At 33.5% G+C, this 16,024-nt stretch overlaps 1 protein-coding gene across 1 annotated transcript in view; it reads left to right on the top strand.

Moving 5' to 3' along the window:
* PGAP1 (post-GPI attachment to proteins inositol deacylase 1) overlaps window positions 1–16,024 on the top strand; it is a 76,992-nt gene that overhangs the window by 23,626 nt on the left and 37,342 nt on the right. Inside the window, exons 6-13 of the mRNA XM_032354283.1 lie at window positions 755–912; window positions 3,518–3,570; window positions 4,414–4,480; window positions 7,749–7,854; window positions 9,113–9,168; window positions 10,728–10,811; window positions 14,462–14,508; window positions 15,107–15,158. Of these exons, the coding sequence (XP_032210174.1) occupies window positions 755–912; window positions 3,518–3,570; window positions 4,414–4,480; window positions 7,749–7,854; window positions 9,113–9,168; window positions 10,728–10,811; window positions 14,462–14,508; window positions 15,107–15,158 (623 nt within the window). The remainder of the gene's footprint in view (window positions 1–754; window positions 913–3,517; window positions 3,571–4,413; window positions 4,481–7,748; window positions 7,855–9,112; window positions 9,169–10,727; window positions 10,812–14,461; window positions 14,509–15,106; window positions 15,159–16,024) is intronic.

Raw genomic sequence — 16,024 nt, 5'->3', positions numbered from 1 at the left:
TGCTGTTCCAAAATGTTGAAGCCCTCAATGGGATCAAATGCCAGGATCAAAGTATATTAAGTTTTGATAATCAGAAAGGGAAATGAGAGCTCCTCTGCCCTTGCCTCAAATCTTTGATGCTGTATCTTTCTCATCTTCCATAGATAAAGTGGAAAAATTGCATATTCATCCTGTTGAACTACCTGTTACTTACTCTAAATGGGTGGAACCTTCTTAACCCTTAGATTTTCCATAGTAGCATTAAGTCCCAAGACTAAAGTGATTGTTGTTGTCCTCATTGTATTTTAAGAACTGACATAGTACTTTGTGTAGTGGTGGCTGCCCACAGTAGAGTTGCTAAGCTCTCACACTGCTGTGATTAGGAAGATCTATAATTCTTTAACATAGTGAACTTGTATCTTTGGAAGAATTTTAGGGGTTTCTACTTGCTATACTGTGTAGCTCATGATCTAGCAGCATTCTTGTGGAATGTAGAGACCTGTTTTTGTATGGAGTTGTTGAAACTAAAAAAGTTTGGGTATCTTTTTTCTTTATTGATAACTTCAGTAACTTTTAGTATTCATAATCTTAACGTAAGGGGAAAACAGACTCTGTAAAGATACTGATTTTACTCAGAATAGGGAAACGTGAATAACATTGTTTATAAACAATGCAGTATGGCTCAAATAGAAATTCAATTTAATAATAGTATCATAGATACTTTAGTGTTGCAGGGAGTGACTAATTTTTAATATGTGTCTTTATTTCCTACCAGATTTTTATATGACTGTAAACAACTATTGGATTCTAAATGCTAGACATATAAATTTAACCACACTTTCTGTAGCTGGAGGATTCCGGGATTACCAAGTTCGTTCAGGACTGACTTTTCTACCAAAATTAAGCCATCATACCAGTGCCTTATCCGTTGTGGTAATCTTTTTAAGATTCTACTGAAAAAGAAACAGAATGGATACAATGGGATATGAAAGGAGAAATATGTAGTTGTTTGAAAATGACTACTGAGTTGGTGTAGTGTCGCTATGTGTGTATGTGCACGCGTGTGAGAGAATATGAAGGAATGAATATGATTGTGTTGGGAAGGCAGAGGCATGGGTGCACAGAAAGTGAAAAAGATCTTAGAGTTCGTGAAAATGATTTATTTATGAAAGTGACTCTTAATAAATAGTTCCTTGTTTAAAATAAGTACCTACCCATTGATGAGAGTTTTAATTGTAAGAAAGTATGGACTGAAGTCCAGGGGCCCCCGGTTATATCTGAGTGCTATTTATGGTAGAAATGGAATATCAGACTCTTGAGTGCAAAACTTGAATAAAGGTTTATCAATTTAAAAATTTAAAAATTAGCTTTGCTAGTTTAACAGAACCCTGATTGATTAATTTGCTAATTATTCTTCCCTGTTAAGACATCAAGTATTTGGTCTTTAATGGGGATACATAGTCTCTGTAAAGTGAGTTCAAGTTTCCTTTTAGGACTTAAATTATTTCTTATGTTTTCAACCTTGAAGTCTTCAGTTAAGATCTGAACTTTTTAACTCTACACAGTCTGCAGATATTGTATGTAGTATATATAGATGTGTATACTGCACATCGTCTCCAAATAGAACCTAATTTCTAAAAAGAAATCCAGTATTTCTTTTGCTTTTTAGGAGCTAGTCCTTTGTTTTGTGGTTGTTCTCTTCATGAATACGCCCTTGCTCAGTTCATTTATTGCCACACTTATAGATTACTGTTCATTTATTAAACAAGTGTTATTGAATGGTTGCCACACATAGGACTAGGACAGAAATTATTAAGCCATGGTTAACCGTAGCTTAAACCACAGCTAATGGTATTAAAATTACTGAAGGAGCTGTGATATAACCATAATACCTTTGAAACTAAATTGGTGAATCTTTCAAACTTCATTATTGGTATGTATTGTTCTATTTGATGTTGAATATTTGGGGCAGATATTTGCTGGAAGCCCTCAAAACACTAAGTACCTATTCTATAGTAAGCATAGATATTAGTCATATAAAATTGGATTGTTATTATTTCTAGTCTTGACCTGGAGTGTGTTGCTATATTGATGCTCCTTCTGCAGCTTATCTTTTAAAGAACTTTGGTTTCTTTAATTGTGTGTGTGTGTGTGCGTGTGTGTGTGCACATGGTGTGTCCCTCTTTTCTAATCCATTTGATGATTTGTTGCTTTCAAGGCAGCTTGTATTTCTGTATCTCTGATGAAAATATTTTATCTCTTAATGTAATTTTCTGAAAGCTGGTTATTATCTCAGTTTTATTTAGTATTTTAACCCTCAAATAGCTTATAGCCTTTCATTTATCTACATATATGTTTACTTTAGAAAAGTAATTATTAAGAAGTAACAATTTTTTGGCGATTATCTCAAGAATAATTAATTGACATTTATAGCCAATCGGGACTAGAAAATTTAAGTTGGAGACCTAGGTTGTATTAGTATTAGTAAGGTAGGCTGAACTGCTGTCACATACATTCATACAGATAATGGCACTTAAACATTTTGTTTGCTCCTATACCTGCCCTGCGTATGTATTTAAGTTGGTGGATGGTTTTTGAAGGAGTCCCTTTAAGGGACTTAGGCTCTAGCAACCCTTTCTTGAATGCAGAGAGACACTCTGTGAAAAATAATATCAGATTTACTTAATGTTTCCTGTTGTATGTAAGATACTATTCCCAGGAAATTCATTAGCTGGTATGAAAAGAAGTCTTTAGTTCTTGAAGGGGGTTGTGCCATTGTTAGGAAGCCTTCCTTCTTCAAACAGTTAATTTTTTGAGCCTTTTGGTGTTTAGTAGTATATATCTTAATCTAGGGGTTTTTTCCAGAATAAGTAACCCTGCACCATACTTGTGGTGTCTGATTTGGGGGCACCTGGGTGGCTCAATCTTCTAAGCGTCTGACTTTTGATTTCGGTTCGGGTCATGATCTCAGGGTTGTGAGATCCCGCCCTGTGTTAGGCTCTGGTTTGAGGCTGGGGCCTGCTTAAGATTCTCTCTCTCCCTCTCCTAAAAAAAAAAAAAAGTCTGATTTGATAGCTTTGGAATTGTGATCAGGCATATTTATTTTGAAAAAGCTCCCCGGGACTGGGTATTTCTCAGGCACACCTGATTGAGACTTAAGTAACATCTTAGAATTTATCAAAGGGTAGTCTAGTCAAAACTAAAATTACTAAAATAATTGTGACAAACTCAGCCTTTTAGTAGATTAATAAAGAGTTAGATATTAAAGTCTAGTAAGGAATCTGTAGATGCTTTGATAATTTTTAAGGGGTAATTTAAGCTTAACTAAGCAGTAATGATACTGATTTTATATAGGAGCTGCCTTAATATTTTTGGATCACCTTTCTAAGAATGCATCATTTAAATATGTCTATGCATCATAAAATAGTGAAACTAATGTTACATGTTTCTAAATATTAGCTTATGAGAATTTTAAACCTTTGGGAGAATAACAAATGTGGTTTTCTTAAGTTGGATTTTCTTTTCTTGTCCTTTTTAGAGCTCAGCAGTGCCTAAGACCTGGGTTTCAACAGACCACCTTTCCATTGTATGGTAAGTTAATATGTAATAGGGTTATTTTGGTGGTTTATGGTGTCCTTTTTTCCTATCAGTGCATTGATTGGTTTGTTAGCTATGTTAGCACTTTATCCGTAAGTAATAAAGATTTGGAAGAAAGATTGACTTAAAGGCTTAGAACTTTAACTTTGGTTTTTGTCTCAGTTTGACCAACATTCCCTTGATGACTTCTAAAATCATCTCTTGAAGAACTACTAGCATGAATCGCAAATACAGCTAGTCTAATACCAAAATTTTAGAGTTTGTCATAGTTGGGCAGAATCAGAGATACTTGTGATAGGATCTTCAGAGCGCTTGACCAATCTCCAAACTCAGGGACTTGATTAATATAGCATTTACTATCCTAGAACATGAAAAACCAAGTAAGAGTTAGATTTACCCTTAATATAAATAGATTTAATAAGGGTTAAGAAATATATAGACCCTAGTATCTTATCACTATATGTTTTGGCTTTAAAAAAAATTCTTTTTTCACTTTCCTCTGGCTGTGCAGTCAGTGTCTGCAAGAAGCACAAGTTTAGGCACAGAAAGAAGGGGCAGACAGTTATCTGTAACTGGGGTGGACAAAGACTTAGGGAGAACAGAAGGACCATGATAGTTCATTGTCAGATGTTGTCAAGCAGAAGATTTAATTTGCTTTATTTTTTATATGGTTCAACTTTAAGATATATGCTTAATTATAATGATTCCTTAAATAATTCTAGAGTTTAGAGCAGCAGACTCAGATATTTTATTAAGTAATAGAATTGTGCATGTTTGTATCAAAAGTATATTTTTAAATAAAGTTTCATTGTAACATTATAACATTTTATTCTTTAGGTGTAAACAATTGCAGTTGACTACAATTCGAGCGTTCTTTGATCTTATTGATGCTGATACTAAACAAGTATGTATTTTTAAGTTAAAAATAACTTCAGTAGGGGCGCCTGGGTGACTCAGTGGGTTAAGCCGCTGCTTTCGGCTCAGGTCATGATCTCAGAATCGTGGGATCAAGCCAGGCTTCAGGCTCTCTGCTCAGCAAGGAACCTGCTTCCCTCCCCCTCTATACCTGCCTACTGGTGATCTCTCTCTCTCTCTCTCTCTCTCTGTGAAATAAATAAATAAAATCTTAAAAAAAAATTACTTCAGTAAAGTAAAAGCTTCTGTTACAGTAGGAATGGATTTAATTTTTTTTTAACTTCCACAAAAGTAGAAGCCTTAATATGTTATATCAACTGTAATTAGTTTCAAAATAGAAATATATTTTTATCTGATAATACTTTGATCACTATTAATAATTAATAGAATGCAATGAAAGTGAGAAAGTAAAAAGATGCTTTAAATCTTCCCGCAATTCTTCCCCTTTAGTTGTTTAAAATTTGATGTATATCCTTTTAACTTAAGGAAGATATTTACTACAAGCTGTTTTATCCTTTTTTTGTAATATGTTGTAAACTTCATGATGTATTATAATAGACAATTTTGCTTAAAATTAAAAAAAATTTTTTTAGCATTCTTAGTTTATTAACCCTTTCATGAAAAATCTGCACAATCACCACAGATAAAAATTTTTTTTAATTTAAAAAAAATTTTAATTTTTAATTTTTTAATTTTTTAAATTAATTTTTAAATTTTTAATTATTTTTTTAATTTTAAATTTAATTTTAAATTTTTAATTTAATTTTAAAATTAAAAAAAATTTAAGAAAAGTGTCTTTATCTTTCTGGTAGGACCAAAATGTCTTCATTAATTAATTAACCCAAGCTCTCCAGAACTTAAATTACGTACTTTCAGTAGTTGAATGTTTTTTGTAATGAAATTTCACTTATAAACTTTATAAACCAGTGATTTTCCAAATTCAATTAATAGGACACCTAGAAATCCTAGCGCCATTAATAAATGTCATATTACTCTTTCATGTCTGCCAGCAGATACTTAGTAATCAGCAAAATTCAGGGAATTTTATCCATGAACTTAAATTTTTTTTTCTGTGATTTGGGAACAGATTGCTATTTTTCATGTTAGGCAGCCTTTTTTTTTTTTTTTTTTTAGCTCAGGTCACCTTGTAGTTCTTCACTGTTTCATAGAACATCGGGGTGCCTGGGTGGCTCAGTGGGTTAAGCCGCTGCCTTCGGCTCGGGTCATGATCCAAGGTCCTAGGATCAAGTCCCACATTGGGCTCCTTGCTCGGCAGGGAGCCTGCTTCTCTCTCCACCTCTGCCTGCCTCTCTGCCTACTTGTGCACTTTCTCTCTCTCTCTGACAAATAAATAAATAAGTAAAATCTTAAAAAAAAAAAAAACAGTAGTATCACAGACAGGTATAGTCTTTAAAAATTGTATAGAAAGCCAATTTTTTGTATTGAGGTATAATTGACATATTACATAAAACTAATTTTAATAAATCTTGTTTTCCATTAAAACCTGAGATGAGAAAATTTTTTAATACTAGTGTGTAATAAAATATAATTCTGGATAGGTAAGTAATTTACTGACACATTTTAAGGGACAAATGAGAAATTTTTGGTAACTAATATTGTTAGGAATCAAAATACAAAACTGAGTTCTGTTTCACAAACTCACTATGTATAATCAACTAGACTAAATATTAGACAATAAAAAGTTAGTTTCTGATTGCTATCCCTCAATAAGATATTAGGAAGAGAAGCAAACATATATACAGGGAAACTGTAACTCCGCGTAATTAGTCCCAAACGTGTGGTAGAAAGGAATCAGAATTAGAGAATAATTTCTGATGGTTATCAGCTGAAAAACTTATGAGTGGATGGATTTCCTAGAGAGTGAGTAAGGATGGAAGAGTCCCGAATTAACTAAATTTTGGCAAAAAAAGACCTTTTACTTTTAATTGATTGTGAACAGATGTGGCTATTTTAAAAAAAAGAACTAGTTTTGTATTAGATTGAGTTGGCTGAAATATTGTGTTGGTATCAATGAAGATAAAATTTCTATTGCCTCCTACTATAGTTACATGATATCTAAGGAACTATATTCTGCTTTGTATGTTGTATTATAAGGAGGACTTTAACAAACTTGAGTTTATCCAGGGAAGGCAGTCAGGGTGAAGAAGAGTTTGAAACAGTTCTGTGAACAACAGTTGATATGTTTGAAGTTTAATCTGTAAAGAAATGTTTTATTGGATGGGGGATGTAACAGTCTTCAATTTCTTGAAGGGCTGGCCCCTGACTTAATATATCAAAGTAACGGGGAGTCAGATACTTGCCCTAAATATTGCGGAGCTTTCTCCTCAAAGGAATTGTTAAAATTGGAATGTATTATCTTTCAAAGTAGCAAGTTAGAAATAAATGTTCAAGCAAATTCTGGGTGACTTCCTAAGAAATTAAAAAGATTTACTAGACCTGGGTCCTCCCTGTCATTTCTTTGTCATTCTCTCATTATGTTGTTGAGAAAATCACTTACCTGCAGGGCCTCCCCAAACTAGAGAGTTGAATAGTGGTAGATTCTGAATGGGTTTTAGACCCAAGGACTTTTTTTTATTTCTTTAAGGGAGGAACTGGTATAAAGTTGCAGACATTTATTGTGTTAGGATATTTTAAAACAGACAACAAAAAATCCTATTGTCTGCTCTTATTTTCATTTCATGAAAGAAAGGATATTTAGACACAATGAGAGTAAGTAAGACAGGGTAAAGCAAAGTGGTTTCCAAGGAAGTGCAATTGGCAATTCATATTTTCTCTAATGACCAGTTAATTCTTTGCTGTGGGATTGTCACGGGTCTGAGTTTGGAAAGTAGTGTGTTGGAGTTGCTAGACTGGAGGACCTCGTAAGTTCTCATCTGACTCTTCACACCTTTGTATGTTTTATTCTTAACTGTTACTTAAGAGGTACTAGTCTGGGCTCTGGAGGCAGACTGTCTGAGTTTGAATCCTGGCCCAGATTGTTAGTAGGAGTATGACCTTGGGCGAGTTCCTTAATTTCTCCGTGCTTTAGTTTCTTGGCAAAAATACAAATAAAAAGGTTATTATCTCTTAGAGCTCTTGTGATGATTAAATGAGTTAATAACATATTCAGTACTTAGAACAGTGCCTGGCCCAGAGTAAGTAACTGTTGTCTCTTACTATGTTATTACTTGATGCAAAGTTTTATTGAACTATCACAATGGATACTAAAAGATACAAAAATGTATCATTCTTTCTAGATAACTCAAAATCCCAAGAAGAAATTGTCAGTCTTGAATCACCACTTTATAAGACACCCATCAAAACACTTTGAGGAAAATCCAGCAATCATTTCTGACTTAACAGGTTGGTGGTAATAACATGTTTTTATTTTTAATCGAGTTTTATTTTTAGGTAAATTTATTAGCAAAGTCTTTGCAACTGTGGTACTTAGCTACTATAATTTTATTATGTTTTATTAATTTCTCTGTGGTGGTTTCTTTTTTTTTTTAATTTTTATTTATTTATTTTTTAACTTCTTTTTAGTGTTCCAGAATTCATTGTTTATGCACCACACCCAGTGCTCCATGCAATACGTGCCCTCCATAAAACCCACCACCAGGCTCACCCAACCTCCCACCCTTCGCCCCTCCAAAACCCTCAGATTGTTTTTCAGAGTCCACAGCCTCACATGGTTTGTCTCCCCATCCAATTTCCTCCAGCTCCCTTCTCCTCTCCATCTCCCCGTGTCCTCTGTGTTATTTCTTATGCTTCTGTGGTGGTTTCTTGGGTTCTTGATTAAGGAAGAGAAAAAAGAGAAACAATTTTTTAAGATGTTGCTGATAAAAATTTTGTTCTGAAAATAACCTGACAAGTACAAAGTTTTAAAGTTAGAGTTAATTGTTGCTATTTCCTGACAGTCACATAAAATACTGTAATTATTTTTAAATAAAGTTTTCAGTATCAGTCATTTTTCAGTCTTCTTTTAGTTTAATAGCATATCATTTGCTGTTATTATAATAAGTTATATTCAGTTTGGAAAATAATTTCTTTTTTATTGATACTTCCTTTGAGGAAAGGTACCAAATAAATTTAAAATTTAAAATGCTTTACTTGGGGAGCGACTGGGTGGCTCAGTAGTTAAACATGTGCCTTCAGCTCAGGTCACCATCCCAGGATCCTGGGTTTGAGCCCCACATTGGGCTCCCTGCTTGGTAGGAAGCCTGCTTCTCCTTCTCCCATTCTTTCTGCTTGTGTACCCTCTCCTTTTGTGTTTCTCTCTGTCAAATAAATAAAATCTTCAAAAAAAAAGCTTTACTTGATATGAATGCTAACAGTGATAAGCACAGATAACATCTTACTAGCTTTCTTTTTTCTTTTTTTTTTAATTTAATTTTATTTTTTCATGTTCCAAGATTCATTGTTTATGCAACACACCCAGTGTTCCATGTAATACGTGCCCTTTGTGATACCCACTACCAGGCTCTTACTTTAAAATAGCCATTGTTCAGGAAATCACATCTTTTTCAGATCCTTTTGTAATTGAGAAGTATTTCATGAGCATTCAATAAAAGGAATAGTTTAATATTTAAAAAGCAAGCCAAATTCATTTCCTTTACCTTAGGGACATCTATGTGGGTTCCAGTGAAAGTATCCAAATGGACCTATGTGGCTTATAATGTAAGTATACCATCAATAGATTAAAAAAATTTTTTTTTCCAAAAACATTTTGGTATTTATCTTTAAAAAATTAAAGACTTTTGGGGAACCTGGGTGGCTCAACTGGTTGAACATCTGACTTTGGATCTAAGCTCAGGTCTTGATCTCAGGGTTGTGAGTTCAAGCCCTGTATTGGGCTCCTCGCTGGGCATGGAGCCTACTTAAAAAATAATAATAATAAAAAATACATAAATAAAAGTTAAAGACTCTTTTAAAAAGATAATTACATATATTTTTCCATATTAAAACAATGATAATTCCTTAATATCTTGTTAATGTTCAGTTTTCCAGTTTTATCATAACTGTTAAATTTTTTCTTTTTCATTGTTAAATGAGAATACATATAATATCCACATATTGTCATTTGTTGATATGTCTCTTATTGCTCTTTTAATCTCTCATACTTCCTCTACCGCTTTTCTTTCCTTGAAGCTTATTTGTTGAAAAAACAAGTAATTTGTCCTATAGAGTCGCATACAGTCTTGACTTTGCTGATTGTATTCCTTCAGTACCATTTAGTATATTCCTTTGTCTGCTTTTTTCCTGTAACTTAGTACTTGGATCAGATTCATTTGCTTGATCAGATTCAGTTTTTGTTCTGGCTGGACTGTCTCTTTTTTTTTGATGTTAACAGCTGTTGATGAAGTGTGCCTAGAGTCATTAATTAATTTAGGGGATGCAAAAATGGTGGTACTCTAATTCAGTTATTTTTTTTATTAACTGAAACATTACTGGGAAATTTCATATCTACTAAATTTATCAAAAGTGGAACATAGCAGAAAAGGAGAAAATTAAAATTGCTTGGGTCTTTGGATCTTGTATTTACTGGTTTTCAGTAATAGCGAGTTGGCTCACAAACCTTTTCTACTGGTGATCATAAACAGTTTTGGGGTTTTTTTTTTCCTAGTATTATTATGAACTCATCTTTTAAACATGTTTCTATCTAAAATATTAAAATTCTTCTGTCTTTGACCAGTGGAAGTCATTTCAAGTTAGGCTCCTGAATCCTTTTGGTAAAGCTACTCTTTAGTTGTCTTTCTTTGATAGTTTCTTCACTACCTAATATGAGAAGATGTTTAAGCTCATTTTGTACATTTCCTGCCCCAGATCTTGAATCAGCTTTTTCTCTAAGGAGCTCTTTCTGTTATTGGGGAAATGGTGTCTAAAAACCATAATTTGGACACTAGAGATGTTTATGATTAGTGGGTTAGCATTTCTAGGCCTTTTCGGTTGACAGAGCTAAGAAATGTATTTTATGTTGATCATTAGGCCAAAACTCAAACCTAAACAAAAAACATGCCTTTATACTGCTATTTCTAAGACATACTCAGGACTGCAGGGTCCCTGATATCCCTAACTTAAATCTGTATCTTCTTCCCACTCCTAGAATATTGGAGAATACCTCAACAACACCAAGAATGATAACATTAGAATAATTTTTGCTTTATCTGTATATTTAAATGATGAAATTATCTACTCTTAATGGTTTTATTATGTTTTCCCTCTTTTTTTTTTTTTAGGAATCTGATAAGATATATTTTACATTTCCTCTTGCAAATCATAGAAAAATCTACACTCATGTCTATTGTCAGAGCACCATGCTGGTAAGATAATTGGTACATTTTATGTAAATCTAAAAGTCTCTTTTTAAGATTCAACTAATATCTAAGATCTCTTCTTTAGCTATGAACTATTATTAAATCTAATAAGTTGAAAAATATTATCTAAAACAGTTTTGATTAAAAAGTATTAATCAAAATATTTCTATAACTGATAATTTACTTCTAAATTATACTTTTGGCTCTAGTTCAGGTCTTTCACCCTGTTTTTCTACCTTACTTACAATCTTTAGGATGAAGGAATTCAGTTCAAATATCCTTATTTCTTTTTAATGAATACTTACTATCAGGTATTGTCAAAAAATGTGTCACATGCTATATCGTGCCTTTGTTATATTTGGAATATTTAAGTAATTTTTTTTTACTTTTACTTTTTAATAATTTAATTATTTGTCAGCATTTCTTACTCTCAGGAACTTGTTTCTCCATTTGGGTTCTTTTCCCTCTTCCTGGATTTTTTTTTTTCCCCCAAGTTTCTTCACTTTGTATTTGTGTTTTTCATAATTTCTTTCTTCTTCTCCCTTTTGTTGGGTTATTTGTATTCTTTAGAACTAGAATTTGTCACTTAGTTGGTAGACAACTGCCATTTGATATATAGTAAAGTCTTTAGAAATGCTAGACAGGCATTATGGGCTAGGTGCTAATGAATACTAATTTTAGTGGGATGACCAAAGTTTTTCATCTCTCACAGAGACTAGCATCTCTCTGCCTAAAATCTGGATGGGCAGTTTATCTCAAGAGAATCTGGCCCTTAGACTGTTGGCTTAAAATATCTAAACTCAGTTAATACTAAATTCCAAATCAGAATGTCAGTATTATGGTGAGAAAAATACTTGCCAAAGTTCAGATTCTCCATTTGGCTTATTGGGGGATCCCTTTTCTATAATTAAGGTCCATAGGTATTAATTAGCAGAAAGTTATGTGGTGAGTTTTAAAAATCTTTTCAATTTGTATTACAGAAGTTTTCAGCCATATAAAAGTAGAATATAATAATAAAAGCTCACATAACTATCATATAGCTTTAACAGTTATCAACACTGCCATTTTTATTTATCCCTTTTTCACTTTTTTTTGACTGAAGGATTTTTAAAGCAAATTCTAGGCATTTTATCATTTCATCCTTAAATACTTCAGTGTGCTTTCTAGCAGATAAGGATTGTGCATGTTAATTATAATATCATTATTTCATCCAACAAAATTAATTATTAATTCCTTAATATCATGTGATATCCAATCCATGTTCAGTTGCCCTCTGTTCCGTTAAATTCTCTGAGTTAGTTTATGTGAATGGTATCTTTAATAATAAACTAATGGTAGCTTATTCTCATGTTATCTTTTTAAAAAAAATTTATGTATTAGAGTGCATACAAGAGGGGGAGAGAGAGAGCATGCGGGTGAGGGGCAGAGGGAGAAGGAGAAGCAGACTCCCCACTGGGCAGGGAGCCTAATAGAGCTCAATCCCAGGACCCCAGGTTCATGACCTGAGCCGAAGGCAGACACTTAACGTACTGAGCCATCAGATGCCCCTCTTGTGGTATCTTTTAACATGTATTTTTATCCCTTATGTTTTCTTTACTTCCACTTTAGAGACCTAAAGACTTAGCAGTAGACTCAGGTGGTAAGCATGATCTATCCTATATAAAGTTCCTAATCAGGTTTCAACCTATTGAGGGCATCATTTTATACTGTAGATAGGTTTCTCTTTAGATCTATTATATAAATTTTTATGACCAAGTAGCATTTTTTTTTCTGTATACTTTAGGAAGTTGGCAATTCTTGAGTGACTTTTTCTAAGATTTTCAGAGCTTTTTTTCCACCCAAAGATTTCATTTATTTATATGACGAAGAGAGAGAGATCACAAGTAGGCAGAGCAGCAGGCAGAGAGAGAGGGGAAAGCAGGCTCCCTGCTGAGCAGAGAGCCTGATGCGGGGCTCGATCCCAGAACCCTGAGACCATGACCTGAGCCAAAGGCAGAGGCTTAACCCACTGAGCCACCCAGGCACCCCTTCAGTACTATTTTTATAATTAGTTAGAGATGCTTGCTAGATGACCTGAAATTGTTCTTTTGACACCTTACAGATTATATCAACATGGTGTTTTAGGGTGGGCTTGAATAATATGTTTTCAATTTTTTGATGAATAAGTCAGGATTCCCTATACATGGAAGTATAAAGAGTATAAAATATTGACACCTTGCATATTAAGGGCTGTCCTTGAAGACAGGCTCCCTTAGTAGCTGCAAAACCCATTACAAAAGTGGGTGGAACTTGAGAGCTCACTAGATTTTTCTTGTCTAAGCTATGCAGATCTTTTCTTTTGCCTTGCTTTATAATGTTACATTATTGTGGGAAACACAGTTATCTTATATAGGAGTCATATAAGTATTTTGCCAGCAATAAAGAGCAGACAAATTCCACATTATTTTTCATTTATTTCCTTTCAGCTTCCTTGTCTATATTCTTGGAAAATGTCTTCAAGTTGTATTTAACCTTCATGAGGGCAGAGACCATGTCTGCCTCATTCATCATTTTTTTCCTTGAAGGCTTGGCATAATTACATGGCTCTAGAATAGACTTTATAAATATTAGTTGGATAAAAGGATTGATATCTTTTTCATTATCCTCTCTGTTTATTAAGGAAAGTTTTATGTAGCTAATATGAGCAGTATTTCTTACCTTCTTGTATCTTGGTGTAGGGTTTTAGTAGTTGGATCTTCAGATCTTGGAACATCACTCTTTTTCCTTAAAAGTTGCAGTGAATGGGGCGCCTGGGTGGCTCAGTGGGTTAAGCCTCTGCCTTCAGCTCAGGTCATGATCTCAGGGTCCTGGGATTGAACCCCGCATCAGGCTCTCTGCTCAGCAGGGAGCCTGCTTCCCCCTCTCTCTCTGCCTCCCTCTCTGCCTACTTGTGATCTCTCTCTCTGTCAAATAAATAAATATCTTTAAAAAAAAAATAAAGTTGCAGTGAAGGTCTTTGGTCATACTGCTCTTAAATGACTGAATATAGGTATGTAATATTGTTAAAATACCACTACCATCTCTGTGACATTCCCGTGGTGCCCTGATAAAGTAATAACTAGCTTTGTCTTGAGCCTTGCAGTTGTGCTCCAATCCAAACACATTCTCAGTTACTTAGAAGTTTTGCCTGATAGTCAAATGAGAACTCAAATGATAAACGTTAAGATATACTTAGATTAATTGCTATTTTTAATGGACTCTGGATTTTTTTTTCTGTTTGTATAAAAGTCGACTACTAGGTGTTCATTTTCTATATTTACTTAAAATTTAGTTACTTTTCTATGTAATTACCTAATTAAAGCATGGACATTGCTGAACTCTGTAGGGGTTGGTTCAGAAATTAGAATACCTTACCCAGTATGCTATGGAGAGGTCACTCTTTCTCTTACTGCTGCTCTAGGTTACTTGCTTTACCTATCGATGCTGACATTAGACGACTTTACCTGCCCTTTACCTATATGACTTTTGAGAACAGCTTGCAAATATTTCTAAATAATGATATTTTATGTTTCCATCATGCCTACTAATCCTATCATATAACCGTAAAATGTTAAGCTGCCTATTTTATGTAATTATTTTCTATAATATTTAGTGTGCTTTGTGTTATTAATCAACAGGATACAAATAGTTGGATTTTTGGCTGCATAAACAGCACTTCTATGTGGTAAGTCTTTTGAACCTAAGGGCCTCAATTGTTCATTTTTCTCAATATGAATAATACAAATCATACTTATTAGAGATTTATTTATTTTAGAGAGAGAGCGAGAAAGAGGGAAGCAGGGGTATTGGGGAGAGGCAAAGGGAGAAGGAGAGGGAGAGAATCTCAAGCAGACTCCTTGCTGTGCGCAGAGCCTGATATGGGGCTCGATCCCATCACCCTGAGATCATGACCTGAACCAAAATCAAGAGCCTGAGCCACTCAGGCACTCCTAAATCACACTTTTTAGAAAGCTTCATACATTCTTAAATCCATTTTGCGGCTACATTACATTATAATAGCATTGATTTTGAATGAAAAATAAAGGAAATTAACATATCAGTAGTTATTTGCAAACAATAAAATGGTTTCTAGGGAAAACAGTTTTTTTGTATCCAAAAGGACTGTATGGATAAGAGTATATTGGATTAGACTTACTGGACTTTGTCATTAGAACTTTCTCTAATAGGTCTGTAGGTGGTTACGTTTTTCTCTGAAGCTTATTTATAATTTATAATGTTTTAATACATTTGTCCTTTAATTAAATTTCATATTTATTTTGAAGCCGGCAAGGGATTGATTTATCATGGAAAGCTGAACTGCTGCCAACAATTAAGGTAAATTATGGCTTTAGAATTTTAATATTCAGGTGAAAAAATAATAAAAAATTCTTGAGTCTATAAGTATTTTAGAATATGGTCTTTTGTTAATTCATTTATGTATTAAATGAACTTGAGATTTGCTAACATACAGTTTAAAAATATTTTCTTTGGAAATACATTTTAATGGAGAATAACATGCAGTGTTTTTCTTTAACGTGTAGAGATAACTATAAGTTAACAGTCCTCTAAATAAAATTTGATCTGTATATTATAACATCATACCAAGAGTTAGATAAATTTTTTAAAATTTATTTTGAGGGTATGTTTGGAATGATCTGTCTTAAAATAGAAGGGTAGTAGTTTGAGTTTTGGGGAGAGGACCTACAGTAGGAAAGCGAGCCTCTCAAAGAGATGCAAAGTAATTTTTCTGGATCTATTTCAACATCACTTTGTGGTCAGATACTTGGATAACTCTACTTTATTTTGTACTCCATGGGATTTATTTAATAATTGTTTGTGATTTCCTTAAGTAACTCTGATAGGTCAGTAAGTCTTTATAAAATAATATCATTGAGAAAATAAATCAGTTCTAAAATTTGAGGGAAATACATGTTCTGATTTCTAAGTTGTGTTTATTATAACTCATAATCTTATACCAGGAGTGATAATTTTCAGTCTTCAAATATTTTTTCATGATGAATACTAGTCTCATAAACTTGAAAGTGAAGCCAGTCTGGTTGGTCTCAGTCATCTTCCAGTCCAGTTCAGTTATTTATTTATCTGTATAGTCAACTGCACTATACTCACAGAGAGGATTGATGATATAATGAATAATTGCAAGTTACTTCACACTGGATTCTGGAGTGGTTGCAGTTATATTT

Source organism: Mustela erminea, chromosome 8 (genome assembly GCF_009829155.1).
Source record: "Mustela erminea isolate mMusErm1 chromosome 8, mMusErm1.Pri, whole genome shotgun sequence".
In the NCBI taxonomy this organism is placed as follows: domain Eukaryota; kingdom Metazoa; phylum Chordata; class Mammalia; order Carnivora; family Mustelidae; genus Mustela; species Mustela erminea.
Note: the sequence above shows the minus strand (reverse complement) of the source record. Positions and strands in the feature narration are given on the sequence as shown.